The sequence below is a fragment of the Saccoglossus kowalevskii genome, chromosome 3, assembly GCF_978046115.1.
Source record: "Saccoglossus kowalevskii chromosome 3, keSacKowa6.1, whole genome shotgun sequence".
Taxonomy (NCBI): domain Eukaryota; kingdom Metazoa; phylum Hemichordata; class Enteropneusta; family Harrimaniidae; genus Saccoglossus; species Saccoglossus kowalevskii.
The window spans coordinates 7716102-7734947 of record NC_140643.1 but is presented as its reverse complement, the minus strand read 5'-3'; the positions used below and the strand labels follow the sequence as shown (position 1 = coordinate 7734947).

At 34.4% G+C, this 18846-nt stretch overlaps 2 protein-coding genes across 2 annotated transcripts; one reads left to right on the top strand and one right to left on the bottom strand.

The window, feature by feature from the left end:
• Nucleotides 1–434: 434 nt before the first annotated feature.
• Iqca1 (IQ motif containing with AAA domain 1) lies at nucleotides 435–11362 on the bottom strand. Its single transcript, NM_001184827.1, has 15 exons — nucleotides 11231–11362; nucleotides 9477–9804; nucleotides 8928–9233; nucleotides 8246–8317; nucleotides 7435–7643; nucleotides 5155–5239; nucleotides 4899–5051; nucleotides 4698–4773; nucleotides 4408–4556; nucleotides 3016–3167; nucleotides 2484–2674; nucleotides 1987–2270; nucleotides 1708–1885; nucleotides 1235–1473; nucleotides 435–566 (listed from the first exon to the last, which is right to left on the bottom strand). Exons 1-15 carry the CDS (start codon nucleotides 11239–11241, stop codon nucleotides 435–437), a joined length of 2565 nt encoding a protein of 854 aa, NP_001171756.1. The 5' UTR covers nucleotides 11242–11362.
• Nucleotides 11363–11604: 242 nt separating this feature from the next.
• Nucleotides 11605–18336, top strand: LOC100366828 (kelch-like protein 24). The gene is made up of 2 exons (XM_085497545.1): nucleotides 11605–11659; nucleotides 15046–18336. Exon 2 carries the CDS (start codon nucleotides 15099–15101, stop codon nucleotides 17193–17195), a length of 2097 nt encoding a protein of 698 aa, XP_085353671.1. The 5' UTR covers nucleotides 11605–11659; nucleotides 15046–15098; the 3' UTR covers nucleotides 17196–18336.
• Nucleotides 18337–18846: the final 510 nt, after the last annotated feature.

Here is an 18846-nt window from a genome sequence, read left to right as displayed (position 1 = left end):
ATGCCTATTAGCATTTTAATTTTTTCATTTAAATAATATCAAACCCCAAAAAATACTGTTGTCAATATATTTAATTGTATATACATGAATACAAAACATGAAAAAATGCAAAGTTACAAACAACTTATTCTTGACATTGAACAATGAAGTCAGTGGTGCCAAAGGTTCAACAAATTCAATGTAAGGTGACACATACTATATATATTATTGAAAGAGAATGAAAGCTTTCCAATTATTTCATTCCTAATGACAAGGATCAACGAGAGAAAAACAATATTTTTTCTTTAAAATTAATAAATTCAGTTAATACATCAACATGATTTTTATTACATATTTACAATGTACAATCCAATGTTAATGTTTTCTATTATCATACAGTGTTTGAATCCATCAATATTTAGTTCTAACAAATTTTGTATAAGCGGCATCAGTGTTTACTTCTTCTTTTTCTTCTTTCCGCCTTTCTTCCCACCCTTCTTTCCTTTTTTTCCTTTGCCGTCATCTTCATCATCTGGCTGCGCTAACTTAGCTCGTTTCTTACCAAGTGGTGTCTTTCCATACCACGTCTAAAATGTTAAATTAAATTAGTTACAGTAACAGTCATATAAACATCCCAGAATAAAATGACCCAGATCTAGAAGGCATCGTTTTATTTTCTGATTCTCTTTTGACTGTTTATTGAAAGAACTGAAAAGGTTGTAAGTTAAAATACTGCATATGACGAAGGATTCAACTTGAGAATCTGAGTTACTTTTTGAGACTCAAGTTCAACTATCAGCTAAAATCAAATATACTCATCTGAGTGTCTAAATAACAAATGGCACACAAGTAAATAAATAATACAAGAAAGTAACAGTATCAATTTTCAGTTTTTTTCATCCATTTGACGAAATATTATTTTATTCAACAAACATTCACAGAATTTCAAATACTATATGGCTGTGAGAGGTCTTGTATTCTAAAGCTGCTTTTGCCTCATACATTTTGTGGTTAGTCGTAATTAACAAACTATTTATCAGGAGTGAACATTGAATCATAAAGATTACTGTACTGGTAAATTATAATACCACCTAATACTTGCTGTGAAAATGTTAACCACAAATATGATGACAACTTTAACCTTTTGATTTCCATCATTTTTCCTGCCCATATATATTGAATAATAAAATATTGAATGTACAAGGATATAATTTGTGAATGGTGGCATGTATGCATAAAGGAATGACCAACAAACCTTGAATGCTTCCTCTTCTTCCTTGTAAATAGGATCAATTCTAGCCAGGGGACCTACAAACTCTGTTGCCTGTAGTGCACGCCTTGAGAGTTGAGCTATACGCCGTTCAGATAATACTTGCTGAGATGCCGTCACCATATGACCCTGCGTGTAACCATCAGTGATCTTGGATAAAGAACTGACATCCAGTACACCTGTGATGATGCCATTGTATTTTACAATAATACTACGCCACAGCACTGTATGGTCAGGAAAAAGAAAATAATTTTTTAAATATACATACATTTTAGTAGTAGTGTTTTGGTATAAAGGCCAAAATGATGGAAGATGATTGCATGCTTAATCAAGACAAACATACTTTTATTGACCATCTTCAAATATTTGTTGACTAATTGCTGCCCCTTAAACTAAACAATTCCTGTCATATTATGATTGGTCGCTGCACACAGGTTTAACTGTATATAGAAACTTACAATATCTAGAGGCATAATCTGGTCTGGGGATTAAGATAATCTTCTGAAAGCTACCAGTGATGCCTTTGATTTCACATTCAAATGGGCACCTTGAGGTTCCTATGATGAGTACTCTGTCATCTGGTTTGATAGTCTTCAACACTTTGGGAAGATCTTTCTTCAACCTTTTTGGGTCAGTCTACACAAACAAACAACATTTATTTTCAGTAAAACAAAAAGGATATAGAAAATAATGGAAAATAATAATAATTATTTTAGTTGTGTATCATGCAGCCTTACCTTGTCTGTCTTAGGCACTTTTTTCATAAATGTTCTCTCAGCATCACCAATGAAGACCACGGAGGGTTGTAGTTGCCTAGCAACCTTGAACACCATATGCATCATCATTTGTAGCCCACTTTTGCCGGGATATTTGCCGGCAATGTTTGTGGCAGTCAAATCAAAAAGATTAGCTCCAGTCTCAGTACAAACTGCATGAACTAGCATCTTTTTTCCAGTTCCCCTAGGTCCAGCCAATAGCATGCTTTTTACCAGTGGTGATTTTTCATGGACGGCTTGGGAACCTTAATAAGATAATAGTTTTTCGAAATAGTTTTTGGTGCATTTCTTTTGTAACAAAATAAACTGAAATAAACATGTGTAAGGCATCTTCGATATCTTGTTAAATTTTATAAATGTATGTCTCAATGCATACCATCAGCAGAATAATGATTACCAGTATAAGGGTAATCTTAGCGGAGTGGATCACCAATAAACACAACAGATAGAGTGCTCACCTAGAGGAAGAATACCATAGAGTGACACTAGCTGTCTCACATCAGACAAAGAGGGCATAGGCTCAATATTGGCTTGTCTCAGAGTGGTACCTAAATAACTATATTCTCCTTCAAACTCCTTCAGCTGTACTTTAGGTGCTCTTACCAGGATACCTTCCATCACAAGTTCTTCATACAGTGATTCAATTGTCCTAATGGAGAAATGAAGACATAACACCATTGATTATATGACATTTTGACTGACGAAATTGTTTTTTTTTTGGACAAAATGTTGTTCTCAAAAATGGAGTTTCCTTACAGGGTAGTAGCTACAGCACTACAATATACAAGTGAAATAAACTTACTAAACTAAAATAACTAACTAAAATCTTACAAACTTAGAAACTTGCAAATGTTGTGAACCTTGACACTGCATTGCACAAAAATATTTGGTTCAACTGAAATGAGTAAAAGTGAATGTTATCTATGGAATATGGCAAAATGTAATACATATTTATCACAAAATATATAAGTTGACTGGATATTTTCTCACCTGTCTGCGGTAAGATCCTTCTCCTTCTTTTTCTTTTTACCCTTCCCACTTTTCTTACCACTTTTCTTCTTCTTCTTTTTACCACTCTTTTTGCCACTTTTCTTGCCTTTCTTGCCTTTTTTGCCCTTTTTGCCCTTATCGCGATCGACAGCCTGAAAACGACAACAAAAACATACAAATGCTGATGAATATCAGTTCACATTATGATACAGATGTGTGTAAACTGTGATATATTTTTATTTACCTATGTTCATTTTTACACATAACAAAAGGCACATTAAATCAATATTCTAAATGTCAATCTGCTTATTATGAATACAGAGGAATATAACTGAATACATTAATAGCAATGTATACTATTTCAAAAAGGATGGATAGGATAAAAACTGAAATATTACTGATAAATATGACCAATCAGAGGCTGGTACCAGAAAGAGACTGCAAATCAGTTTAAGTGCGTAACTTAAGGTAGAAGCCTACTAATAAAATTAAAAACCTAGAATCTATTCGTTTTGAATAAATTGTACTCCAAGGTAATTTAAGGATATTGACCTAAAAAAAGTTGGGGGTCACCAGCCTTTTTTTCGAGAAACTGTCACCATTTTGACACTATTTTAATGCTTTTACCATAGATTACTATGGCAGAGATATTATGCAATATCTCAAAATCTAGCCTGGTGACATAAGCTGAAAAAATCATATATTGTTAATGATGGAGTACTTTTTGTTGTTCTGAATTATTTTAAAAATCTGGGTTTTAAAAAGTGTCAAAAAATGCAATTTTTCTTTAACATTGTGTTCTATGGAATTGTTCTAAAAATAGCAATTTTTAAGAAATAGTAAGACACGTTTCTCAAAACACACAAAATAATGCTATTTCATTGTACCATGAGACATTAGCTCCATGATTGTACATAATAAACTAATGAACATTGTCATGCGATTTATGACAAATTTGGCAAAAATTATAACTCGGCTTCTACCTCAATTACTGTTCGATTACTTTTTTCTGTTGGAGTTTTTATGAGTTCACAAGCTCAAGAGTGTAGTTTTTTGTATTGTTCTAAACTTTAGTCAGTTGACAATAAACGGTGTTAGACGAGTTACATACTACAAGACGTTGCGTTATCCACAAGTCTACAAATTGAACCTGCTCGGCGACGCCTGATAAAATACAGCTCAGTCGTCAAGCCACAAAAACAGTGAGACATATAAAGTGTCTCATTTTGAATTAGGATTAATAATTGGCAGATCTATTGCAGTTTGGCATGGCTTTAAAAATGAAAGCTGCTGATATTGTACAAATTATTCTCAAAGGTACATTGTACATGCATCTATACATTGCAATGTGTGCATTATCTTTCCAAAGAACAAGTTAATGGATTTACATACCAGTTTAAGGTTCTTCAATTCTGTTCTCATTAGCTCATCTACTTGCAATCTCACTTCTTGTTCCACCTCTATACGCTTCTCTTCTTTGATCAGCTCTGAATCATGTTTCTGACTAAAATTAGTAGACTCATCACGTTCTTTCCACACATCTGAAAACAAAGATACACAAATAAAAAAATTAAAATACACAAACTTACAATACTTTGAAAAACTCAACATTCTTTGGTTCTGCCTGTTATTTAGTAATACATAGTGTAATACAAAATTCAAGTATTGAAATGACTACTTACTGGAATAAGTGTCAGAAGCCTCTTTAACTGTTGGAAGAAAGTTTGATGGCTGCATTTTGAAACCTTCTTCCTCTTCCTGCAATAAAAATCACTGAGTAAATGCAACTAACAATCATGTGTAGCGAAGACATCTGTGTCACAACTGTGATAATCAAGTTCAACTCGACAACATTATACTGTATGTCATAAAAGGATACTCACTTCATCATCTCCTCCTTTGCCTTTTTTACCCTTGCCCTTTTTGCCCTTTTTATCTTTCTTGTCTTTTTTCTTTTTATCCTTCTTATCCTTTCCCTTCTTTCCTTTCTTTTTACCGCCTTTATCATCGTCTTTCTCTGCAAGTTCTGCTTCAACCTGACAGGGGAAAAGAAAAAGTTATAAGTTATAGTAATTGTAACGTTGCAGAAATAAACTCACTCACACACTCAAGATTAGTCTTTTTTTTACATGTAATTACCTCAGCTGGATCTTTCTCTTTGAAGATTGCAGCTGAACCACCTTCCTCTTCCTTCGGAAACTCAGGAAATTTACCGGAGGCATCACTGTAAAGAAAAAACAGCAATGTGTATCAAGATGCATTCAGGTAGTGATGCAACTACAGGTGGGTGTTTGATTACTTAACATCCAGTAAAAATGGATACAATGCACAAAAAACAGAAACAAGAAAAACAAAGGAATGGCTAGGCTACAAAAAATAAAAACTGAAACAGAAATGAAAGACAGAAAGAAAATCATTGAAAGTTATCAATATCTAAGAGGTGATGTTGTCTAGATTTATAACAGATTTTCAAATATTTGCCTATAGGGATGCACATTGAGGTGATGTTGTCTAGATTTATAACAGATTTTCAAATATTTGCCTATAGGGATGCACATTGAGGTGATGTTGTCTAGATTTATAACAGATTTTCAAATATTTGCCTATAGGGATGCACATTGAGGTGATGTTGTCTAGATTTATAACAGATTTTCAAATATTTGCCTATAGGGATGCACATTGATTTATTGCGCAAGATAAATCTGAATCAATCATCAGAATTTATATGAATGAAATCTGTGGCTATTTTTTCTGTTTCCATAAAATCACAGTTACTAGAAGAACGGTTAGGAAACTCACTCGCTTCTTCTCATTAGTATGCGTGTCTCAGTAAACATTTAAAACAAAAGGAATTAGCATATAGCTGACATTGCGGCGATCGTCATTTGTAAATTACATATTCATTCGAAGACGATTCCATCAATTGGGGTTTTCTCTAATGTTTTTTTTTTCTAACAAATCTTCTTGATTTATACAGCATTGTTGGGATGAATATGAATATTGAAATAAAAAAAATATATTCAAATTAAAACTGAACTATGAAACCATACACCTTCATGTGTCATTTACAGCGGTCTGTCCATAAATCAAGAAAATGAAACTAACATTGTATAAACTATCATATTGTAGTTCTCTCATAAAAGACTCACAGATTTTAATGTACAAAATGAACTTGTGAAATGTTCTGACATGCATTTTGGGGTACAAAATGTTGTCGCCATGTTGGACATCAGCAGACACAAACTTACGATTGCCTTGCTGAAACGATGAAAATGTTCTACAACAACTTAGTACTGTGGAATACTTTATTTTCGCTGGAATTAATTTTCGCTGAAAAGGCTTTTTGGGCGTTTTGTGTGGAATTTATTTTCACTGATTTTTGATGAGTTTAATGTGAAATATAGGGAAAAAAAGTATATTCGCTGGATTTTATTTTCACGGAATCATCCCTTCAGTGAAAATAGCGAAAATAATTCCAAGCGAAAATAAAGTATTCTACAGTATTTAACTTTCAGAAATTATAACAATGCAAACTATAAATACTAATTTAAAAATGTACTAAAATATAACTCCATCTGATTTTTCAGCAATTTTCTCGTACAATCATGATAACTGCAGACAAAATGACTGATGTCGCTAACCTCAACAAAAAAACCACGTTATTTACTAAAGTTACAATTGAAATTAGTTATAATAATCGCAGTTCCACATTAAAATACCCTCAACAAAAATTATCGGTATTTCCATTTTTTCAAGAACAATGAAACCTTGAATATTACACAACATTTGCACAGAAGTCGGTATGTTTCTAAGTGGATTTTTTGGCTTAATGAGCTCTATTTCTTCAATTTAGTGGAAACACATGAAAGCGAACGGCGATAGCAATATAAGCGATGACGTCATAGTGGTTGGACATGTGTTGAAGTGAAGTCAATGTGTAATTAGCATATTTAACAATAAAGTTTTCTAACAGTTCTTCTAGTAACCGTGCATAAATATAATGTTTCTGTGTTGGGCATAAACAAAGCAAGACATCTATCTGATTTGTGTTATAAAGAAGACACACCCTTTGAATTTAGCCAAAACTTAGTTACTAAGTAATTTTTGAAGCTCAATATTCTCAATGTTTGTCAAGTAATCTACTAAACACGTTTTATAAAAAGCCAATAAGTTCTTAGTTTATAAATTTCAATCATTTAAGCTATATGCTTGGGTCCTGGTAACAAAAGAAAATAGAATCATTTTAGTTGTTTCAGATAGGATTCTTAGCTTGACTCAAAATGAAGGTCATTGATTAATCCAATGTCTTTAGAGTCTTTAGAAATAACTTGCTTAGTGGTCTAACAGACTTTGGTTGTGAACCAAGTTAAATTTTACCACTATTGAGATGACTGGCAGGAAATTAAAGTTTGTACTTACCGACATTCAATGAACCACTGTCGGATTTGGTCCTGCATTGTTTCTTTCATGTCAGGACCTTCCACTTCTCGGATTTTATTCTTAATTGTATCAAGTGCTTGTTGGTACTCTCTCTCATGCTCTTCCTGTGTCACTCTCCTATTTGCTTCTGTCTTCTCAGCATGGGTTTGGGGAAGGTTTTTAGTGCTGGAAGGAAGGGGAACTGGTACCTGTAAGAGAAACAAGTATGAAAAAAAGATTTAGTAAACTCTCATCATCTGTCACCCCCTTGAGTGTTTGTTTGTAAATAAATGTATAAATTTTCTAAATTAAAAATAGTCACATGTAGTTGAAGCATGCAGTTAATAGCTGTGAAAATAAATAACAGTCTATTCTGTAATCAAAACACAGCAATTTCATATTTAGAAGGTCAGTTGCCCTGATTGAATAACACAGCAAAAAATGCTGTATCAATTTGTTTGCTTGTTTTTGGTCCTATCCCTGCTACATATGGAGCAGTTCCTACCGATGCATCCAGTGTACCAATGACATCCACTGGCGCATTTGATGCAATGGTACATTATGTAATATAGAAAGTGCAATATGTAATATGGAAAAATAAAAAGCAGGTGCAATTTTGCACCAGTTAACTGATATTAATGAGAGCAATGTGTTATGTGAATGATGTACAGTAGACACTATTTGGTAATCGTTGTTCAAAGTAACTAATTAAAATACCTAGGCAATTTGAGCCATGGGACATTATTCAGTAGCATCATTATTAAAATATGCCATGTAGTACTATGAGCAAATTAAAAATGCTGACACTTACCATTCCAATGAACATCATCTCCTCTTCCCTCTCTCTTCTGGTCTTTTTACGAATAGCAAACCCTTTCCAAACCTGCAATGTCATATACAGTTAAATATATGTATATGTAGCACTACCACTATGTACAACATTGCTCTATATATTAGTCCATAATTAGTTACACATTGAATTGAGAATTTAGTGGTTACTATACAGCCATATATGACCCTGTTTACTTGAATAATGGAATTTTCCAATGTAGAACACAATAAGACTATTCCATGTCACAGAGGATATCAGGGTGAGAAGGGGCAGTATACAGTACAGAGTGCAAGTTGAAAACAGTTCTCATGAATTCAAATAATACATATTGTTAACATGCTAGCAACCAAGTGCAGACCTCAAAATAATTTCAAAAAGTTATTTTTTTAATATCTGAAAGTTTTCGAAGATGACCATTGTTTACTTTAGGACACCAAAGAAAGCTATACATGTGAAGTTTGAATAGTAGTAATTTAATGAGAACATAAACACATTGTGCAGATATAAGGTGACAAATAAATAGCATCCTGCTACCAGGTGTTACCTCTGATGGCTCCACTCCAGAATTCAGAATGTGCATACACACAGGCTATTGTTTTCTGTAAAAACAATGAAAATGAGCATGCACTTGTAGATCCTAGGTCAGGACTACCGCTATTACCTTCTGAATTCTGACAGCAGCTACATCAGGATCAAGTGTTGGCGCTCCTCTATTAGCAGCCATTCTTTCACGCTCTTCTTGGATACGGATCTCTCGCATGAACTTTGCCCTCAGTCGTCCTTGCCTTGCTCTCTCATGAACTTGGATCATCCTGATGGCTTCCTCTAACGACATTGTAATTTCTTCCTTCTTCTCTTCTTGTGGTCCCATCTTGGCCAAGATCTGACCCAACAGTTTTTCTCGATCCTGGAGTGTTTTGAGCCTCTCATGAAGGAAGTACTTTGGGATGGGAATTTCAATATCATTCTGTCAATAAAAATAGAAGAAATAAGTGACTCAATCCTATTTAATACAAAACATTTAGAGTTAATCATTATAAACTATGCATTACTTTTAATACCTTAAAATTCTAAAAATGCTTCAAACAAATGCTATATTGTCACTTTAGAGCATAAATAATTTTTGATGAAAATGCGTTTAGCTCATAAAATTTCAATGGTTTACAGTCATTATATACTACATGTACATGTAAGGTGTATAACTACTCACCGGTGCTAGTTTCAAATCCGACAAAATGTCATCAAAGAATTGGAACTCAGAACATTCAAGCAAAACCATTTCATTTTTCAGCTCGAGTACTCTACCCATACATCCATCCAAGACATGTCGGAGTACACGCCTCTTCTGTGGATGGACTATCTGATCATACGATTGTTCTAATTTGTGGAATATTTGTAGGTATTTGATGTAAAATGTTGCATAGTTTTGGAATGCAGTGAGGCGGTCTTTCTCTGGTTTTGGTGGTTCTACTGGGATTTCTAGCTGCAACAGGTCTGATAAGCCAGTCTGGGCTTCATTCCACTGTTTGTTGTAAGTACTAGAAAGTAAAAAAAAATACATTATTTTGCATGCAATGTACACACTGATGGGTGCCAAGCTCATTTGGTTGAATCGACGAGCTGGGTAGCAATGCACTAAAGAATGTCAACTACTGAGTTCATTTACATGATATAACATAACCATGTTAACACAAGCTCACCAGATCGAATATTTTTGTGGCTGAGTGACAAATTCAAACTGTAACATCCTTTCATTAAATGTTGTTGTTGTTGTTGTTGTTGTTTTTAAAGGCCTACATTGTAGCTGGAGATTCATCATCGACATTATGTGTGTAACATTTTGTACTAGAGGCAGAGGCTCTGTGATTTATTCTGATCAGTAATCTTGCCATGACAGAGATGACATTCACATATATATTTGTGTCATTACAGTGCTTTTAGAAAAGTTCTTACAGTTTATAATAGGCATAAATTATTGACCAATCAGAATGATCACTGTGACTTCACCATGAAAGAAGAATACATGCCTCTGAGGGAGAACGGGACAACCCAGTCTGCATGTATACAGTGGGAAGTTTAAAAAATAGACAGTGTACAATCAGGGTTAGAATTGCGAGACTGCACATTAAATACTGTTACATAAAATACTCTATGGGAAACACAAAATCAAGACAATCAACTGTCAAGCTGCATTGGAAGTGAAGTAGGGTATTTTGCTTGGTTGTCTAATGTATAAAAATATGTTAATTTTGGATGAAAAAAAAAGTTTGCTGGTCAACATGGACAACTGACAATTAGATTTGTTGGTGATCATTTCACGCATGACCACGCATATATATTCCGAATGCTGACAGTATAGAGTCTGTTTCACTTTGCCATACATTGTGAAACATCACACGAATTATTATAGTCAATTCAATTGTCTTATTTGGATTTGAATGGGATGTTTAATAATAAATAATACAGACCTTTTTTGAAAGCACTGTATAATGCCACAAGACCAAACACAAAACAACATGAGTTTATTCTATCACTGAGTTAATATTTTTAGCTCACAGTTTAATATTTTGTTGACAGAATAATTAATCTAAAATACCGATCGTTCATTTTGCTTCCACTGAGCATGGATGTACTAACTGTTAGTACGTCCATGCATTGAGGTACGTGCCTGAATCATCAACTCCAGTGAGAACTACACAGCAGCTGAGGCACTTTGCCGCGAAATGGACGCTACCTCCAAACAAGAAGATATTCTCTTGATTAGTATCTCCACATCGAGTGATTGTCTCGATTGCCTGACCGAGACCTGCATTTGCCACCTAATTTGGTGAGTTCTATAGATCTGGAGATAGTCTCCGTTTTGTAAGTCTTGCTGCTACAGCAACAAGTTACAAATCCCCGAGCAATAGCTATAGTACAAGTGAATGGTGTTGATATAAGCCAACATAGCTGGAAATTACTTACTCGTGTGACATGGTGAACGGCTGAAAGTTATCATATAAGTAGTACGGGGTTACACGCCTTTAAATTTAACAAAATATCAGGAACACATGATAAGCCACCGAGAAATAACCAAAACACCAAACATTCAATATGGCGACTATGTAAGAGCCTGTTGCCATGGAAGCAATGTTTATCTAATTAAATGAGGTCAAAGGTGCTTGATTTGCGGTTATAATTTGCACCAAACTAAACCAAAAAAATCAGAATGCAAGGTGGCATAAGAATCCAGGATTTCCGTTACAAAAAAAAACAGATAATTAATACACTTGGTTCAGATTAATAAGCCAACATGTTTTGACGTTAGCGGGCGCACTTTCAGGAAACTAAATAAAGCTGAAACCGAGGCAGAGAAGTTCCTGAAATGGAAATTCACGTGAGAGAATGGCCCAGGTTCGTTTTTTGTGTTTATTTATGAACTCGTCATATATGGTTTCACATGAGTTGTACGCCATGTCCAACAACAGTTCGATCTTTAACTGTTGTTTCAGCTTTAAACTACATTTGTGTCGTTTTGGAATCAAAGGCTACACTGTTACTGTTCAGTGCAGTTACGTAGCGAGGTACTACTACAGCTCCATGTTCCAAGCCGGTTCCATGTTTAATCTTCGGTAGGGTTGTTTTGTCCGTCCCGGAGTGATAACGAAACCAGAGAGCTATCGTAAAAGGATATGCGAGTTACCCTATCTTCAGTTCTGTAGGGAAATCAAGAAAGCTGGTACATGTAGACATGTAGTCACACTGAGTGACTGCGATAATGCCCTTATGGCCTCGTCCTGGTGTTTGTGGGTATGGAGAATCCTGTGGCCGTATTTTTACGATCAAAGCTCTTGAAAATACAGCATGGATACATCATGAGTATTTGTAATTCTGCTCTGGTTTATATGATGAAATTATTTCTACATATTTCATAATTTTACCTGCATGGTGATATAATAAGTCATATTCTAATATTGTTAAAATAACATTTAATTAAAAAGTGAGTTCCCAGTGTGATACTAGTTTTTCATTAAATACGACAGGAAGTTTTCACCTACATGGCGCTACTTTTTTGTGTTTTTTTACTTACTAATAAACATACTGATTTAAATCATGAGTGTTGAAATTTGTCATCTTCATATATGCGGCTATGGCAGAGGTATTATCAATAGGCATGGAAGAAGTTACCTATTTGAGTTAATAAACAACGAACACATATACACAACATCCAGGTACTTTTACATTCTCCAGGGAAACATGGATTTCTAGAATTTGGGTTAGGACCCTACGCATGCGAGCCTGAATACCGTAAAATCTCTTGTTATGGCTCACTCTAATTGAGGCATCAAAGAACAGTGAAAAGCCTTAATTTACAATTGCATGACCTCACCGAGTCTAGACATCCTGACTGCCCTCTAAAATGTGCCATCACTAAATAAAGCATTGAGTAATGCATATTAAATATTCAGTTATAATCTTTTTTATCAGTAAGTAAAATTTTACTGCGTTGTGTTTTAGATTGATCCAATATGATGCATACTCTGTTTATAAAAAACATAAAATCTATTCAGTGATTCACCAATGTGTGTTGGATGCTTTGGTGAAATGTTCATGCATTCCTGCTATATTATACTGCTTATATTTACAACAACACATTTGATAGTGTAATTTATTAGCAATTTAGCTAGAATACATCTATGCAGGTGGTTTCTATAGATTTACTGTGTTTGGTTCTCATATTTTTATGTGTATTCTAATGCTAACATTTTCTGAAACTATCCCAGTGTTTTCTGGTAAGATATTAGATGTCATGTTTATAAACAACCTGTTGCTTTGCTTCTTTCACATATACTTTGAAATAATATATTAGAATATACAACACTGATTATGTAGTGTGTGTCCAAAATAATAGTAATAGTATATAAATAATAGTAATCCATGGTATATAATGTGTTCTTTTGTGTTATTCAGTTTCTGAATTTTATATCCAACATATCTGTTAATTTCAATAAATGATATTGAAATGAATCATTGCATGAATTACAATCATCTGACTGAGATGGATACTATATCAACTCATTTTTTGTGACCTTATTATAAAACACCTAGGCTGCTACATTTGTACCTTTAAATATAATATCATTCATTTGAATATAATGGTATTCATAATTGGTTCAGGATGTGACCTTAATTTAGGTAATAAACCACTTCATCTGCGATAAAACACTTCACTTGAATTTTTAGCTATTAAAAATAAAATCTGTTGTTACAATTGAGTATTTTTTTTTTGCATCATTTGAAGCAGTGTGTAATAGAACAGTGTACAGTGATTGACCTTGAATCTATTTATGTAGCAATGTTAACAGCACATGATATTCTGCAGATTGCCTTGTCACCTTACATGTCTGTATCATCAACCAATTAGTATACTTCATTTGTCATGAGATCATGTGTGGTAGGTCAAAGGTCATTTGCGTATTGAAGTGAGAGGATCTATATCTATTCTTTGTAAATTATTGGAATGCAAGGTGTACGTTAATAATTCAGTCTAGCCAGTCTGCCAGCAACTTGTAGTGCTCTGGCTCAGTTTGACACAGTCCAAGGGCTTGCAGGAACATGTATCGATTGTGTTATGTCCTTTCATCCGCCGCTGTATCTCAGAAGTTCATGGACTGATTTTCTCTGAATTTGGTACATGGTTGATACATTATGGTATACAAATGCCTAGATTTGATTTTTCTCTGTTCATTTTATATGTGTAGCACATTATCTAAGTTGTGCTGATTGATTCTGTTCAGACTTAGAATATTGTTTAACACCTGTTGGCATACTGAGGCACATATTTAGTTCAGTGTAGAACTGGTACATGTACTAATAACCCTAAAGATTCACGTAAATGCTCACATTCCACTGTCATATATTAATATACAAGGACAGAGGGAGCTGTGACATTCTCAATAATAAAAATTGCTTTCAAATACACAATTTTTTTGTGGTAATAATAGTACATATTTATATATTGAACTGTGTTTATATAAATGCACATCAAATATCATTTGAAAGAGTAAAAACAATAATAGCACTATAGATTTGGCACTTTTTGTTTAACCCATTAAACCCAAACTAGTATTACCGGTATGTAAGGTTTTCAATTCAAACTTTTATACATTGTATAATTTATTGGTTTTATGACAGCATGTTTTTGTCACTTTAAAGCCATACCATGTGTGTACTGATTATTATTATTATGAATTTATGTGAGTGACATAGTTTAGTTTTTGTCACCTCACATGCTGTGGTGTGTAAGCTCTGATCATTTTTGTGTATTCTACCTGTGTCAGCTGTTTATGCTGTGCGAATGTGTGTTCAGATTGTTGTGTTACCACACTAGTTTTTACCAAACAGAAGGTATTCTGTATATTAGTGTTGTCTTTATCCTTCTGAATGAAGAGGTTTATGAATGGTAGATGTTAAATTCATATTCAATAGTTTTTTAGGTTTGTTTTGTTTTGTTTTTCATTCTGATTAGGTTGAAATGAAATTTTGTATGATAAGAATGAGAGGTAGTGTTGATTTAATTAGCATAATAATATCGTTACTTGTATCTCAATGCACAGTGACTGAGTACAGACAATATGTGTCAAATTAAAACATACATGACTGATTTTGCTCAAACTTAGTACATTGATTTGTGGTTGAATTCATTTTATTACAGCTGAATGTCAGCTGATCTTTTGCCTAACAGTCTTTACTTCATGGAAAGGAAATAAAATATTGTTTCTTTTTATTTTTTTGTGCAGTTGAAAGAAGTTTGTCTTCTTAAATGCTACATCGTCTCTAAAAGAGTGTGACCATGCAGAAGAAGGAGATGGCTGCTTCCCGTAAGAGAGCGGAACACTTGGCTCGTACCCAGGGTGCATTGCAAGAATTCAACAAACTCAGGTTAGAACAGTCACTAACTGACATAGTAGTATGCAGTAATGATGTTCAATTTCATTGCCATCAGGCCATCTTAGCAGCATGCAGCCCAGTGTTTGCCACTAGACTGTGCAATGTTCCAGAAAACTCTGATAGGCTAACACTGAATGAAATTGATTCCTCAGTGCTTGGCCAAATAATTGACTTTATCTATAATGGTAAGGTAACTGTTGAAGATGGAGATGTGAACAAGTTACTGGAAGCTGCCAAACAGATGAGCATTTCCCAACTTGAATTAGCATGCTTGTCTGGATTGAATTTACCAGCTCATGATGTACAGGACGAGTTAGAAAATGAAATCACACAACTTGAGAACATTATGGACAACACAACTAGTGGACATTTCTGTGTCTATCAGCCAACATATGCTACAGTGATGATGTCAAATTTGAACAAAATGAGGAGACAAAAAGAGTTCACTGATGTCACGTTCTTGGTGCATGATAAGAAAATAAAGTGCCACCGAATTGTACTGGTTGCTCTTGGCAACTACTTCAGAGCTATGCTGATAGGTAATATGAAAGAAAGTAGACTGAAGCAAATCACAATGAAAGATGTATCAGCTGACACTCTGACATCACTGGTTAAATATGCATATACTGGACAGATCACTATCTCGGATGACAATGTTGAAGATCTCTTTGCAGCCACCAGTTTGTTTCAAATCTTAGCAATTCAGAATACCTGCATTTCTTACATGGACAGCCAGTTAGATGCTTCCAACTGCTTGGGAATACAAGCAATTAGTGATGCTTTCTCCTGTCAGTCTCTCAGTATCAAAGCAGGTACATACTCACTGGAGAACTATAATGAGGTCTGCCAACAGGAAGAGTTCCTGACACTGACAAAAGACCGAGTAGTTGAACTGATAGAAAAAGATCTCTGCGTGCAGCGAGAAGAACAAGTTTATGAGAGCATTATTCGTTGGGTGAACTATGACCTCAACTCCAGAAAAGAAGATTTCCAAGAATTGTTTAAGCATATCAGATTAGAGTATGTATCAAGCTCATACCTGCAAAAGAAGATCATGGCAAGTACACTGGTCTTGGAATCACTTGAATGCTCAAATAGGATTACACAGTTTTTAGAAGGAGCACTGTCATCTATGCCAGAAAGGCAATACAGTGAAATTCTGGTTAATGTTCATGGATACAATTACAAAGGTTGTCAAGGTGTGGAATTAGTGCCTAAAATACAGTGTTATGATCCTCGTATGGATGAATGGTTTGAGTTACCGTCTTTTGTTATGGAGAAAGGAGACAAGGTTGCATCCGCATGTAATCTTAAAGATGATATCTTCATACTTACAAAGCATGGCAAGACTTGGTTGTTCAAATCAAGCAAACAGGAGTGGGTGCTATGTAGTTGTCTGTTCACAACACGACGCAACCACCAGACAGTGGGGCTAGACGGTAAAGTCTATGTTCTAGGCGGTCAAGATGGTGCCAATTGGTGTACTAATGTGAATTTCTATGATCCTGTCACAGATACTTGGACAAATAAGTCTGATATGCTTGGAACAAGATGCATTGCTGCCACCACCTATGAGGGTAAAATCTATGCTGTGACAGGTCGCTACAACAGTCTGGAATGTTATAACCCCATTACAGATAGCTGGAGTGTTATTGCTACCATGCCTGAACCTGAAAGTGCTCAAGCAGTTGCATTAAATGGACAGATATACATTCTAATGCATGGAAGTAATTTTATTTGCTATAGTCTAAAGGAGAATGCCTCAAAGTACGTGGGGAGGATCGTTCCAATACAGAAGTCGCGTCGTTATGCATGCCGTCTGGCGGTGTGCAATGGTAAAATCTACGTAACTGGTGGTTGTGATAAAAAATATCAGAATGTTGGTACAGTAGATATGTACAACTTTAACTCAACTAAATGGGACATGGTTGGCACAATGCCTTATGCAACTTGGGGGCACTGCTGTCTTTCAATTCATAGGTATCCATTAAGAAGTTAGTGCCAATGCTCTGTATTATATTTCTATATTCAAAACATTAGGGCCTCACATATTTAGTGATATTTCTTAATCCCTGTTTGAAAATAGAGGCTTATAATTTTATCTCTGTGTGTCTCTGTACATGTATGTATAAGACCATCTACATATACATTACACATCATGAGATGTATATGCACATATATTCGTTGCATAAACAAACCTAAGATGACTGAATGGTAAGTTTTTGTCTAAAAAATCTCACATTGCATTAAAAAACTCCCAAAATACACAAAATATGCAAATATACATTATTAATATTGTTGGAATCTGCCAATACATACCAGTAAAATACATAAACTTTCTGCTCTTTTTACATCAGTGTTTAATTTATTCAAATCAATAGTACTTCCATGTATGAGTTTTTGTAGATATTTAAGTGTGATTTGTATATCAGTAAATTTGGACTATCTACCAGTAGTAATTTTTTATGCCAGTAACTAAGAAATTGTGCAATATTCTTTTGAATACAATATTAGTACATGTACATACATGTAGCAAATTTTCATTTTTCTAGTTGCCTGTCAGAGAAGTCATATTTGTGTTTTGGGTTTCATTCATTCTTTATTTCTTGGACAGATTTTGTTCAGTCAGTACTAAGACATGATGTCATAATGGAATACCGGTATGTTTTTTTTTTTTTTTTTGTTGACCATTGACCGGCTAACAGCAATTTTTTAACAAAAAAAAATCATCATTTTTAATATGTCATGAAGTGTTTCCCAGGAATACCTGGTTTATTCAAACTTGGCATTGACATCACTCATGGTTGGTTACTGATGTATTCTTTGGTTTTGTGTCTTGATTCAGTAAGACTGCCAGGACATAACCAGGGCATTGTAGACTACTCTGTAATTTGGGATAAACAATAGGGTTCACCTTAGTCGATTTCAAACTATGATCAGACACTGAACATAATAATGAAAATGGCCGACTGGCAACTATCTAAGTTTTATATTCATGTGTTCTTAAACTGCAGCTTTGGGTGTATCAGGGAAAGATGGCGACCAGATTTAAACATGCATTTTGTACTTTTAAATTTATAATATTTATGTTAACATGTTTGATTGAAAATGTGAAATAAAATTTATGGGTAAATACAAAATATTGTCTGAATTGTTAATCAAAATTGAGGGTACGCTAATTGAAAGTTTGGTTGACCAGGAATAAAATAATTAAAATAATTAGCCCTTTGAAAACTACAATTCTTATTGCTTTGATACTTGGTGTATATGTACCCTGGGCAGACTTCTCTTAGATTTGTTCATTTCATGATGATACCTTCAATTCTCTAATTTTGAGTAATTTTGTCCTTTTTGGTGAAAAGTGATATTTTTGACTTGTTGAGCAGTCGGATTGCTTTGATACTATACATATATCTCAGATTTGTTAATTTTCTAATGATATCTTCAGTTCTTTAATTGAAACAACGGAGCTATCTCAGCCGAGAAGCTGCTTGTTGACTCCCATGTGCGAAGCACAAAAGGGAGTATTTGCAGCTACCCTGTCTGTATGTATGTATGTATGTATGTATGTATGTATGTATGTATGCATGTCACTTTTTTTGTTCCACCGTTCTCTCAAGAACCACTAATCAAATCTCGATGAAACTTAG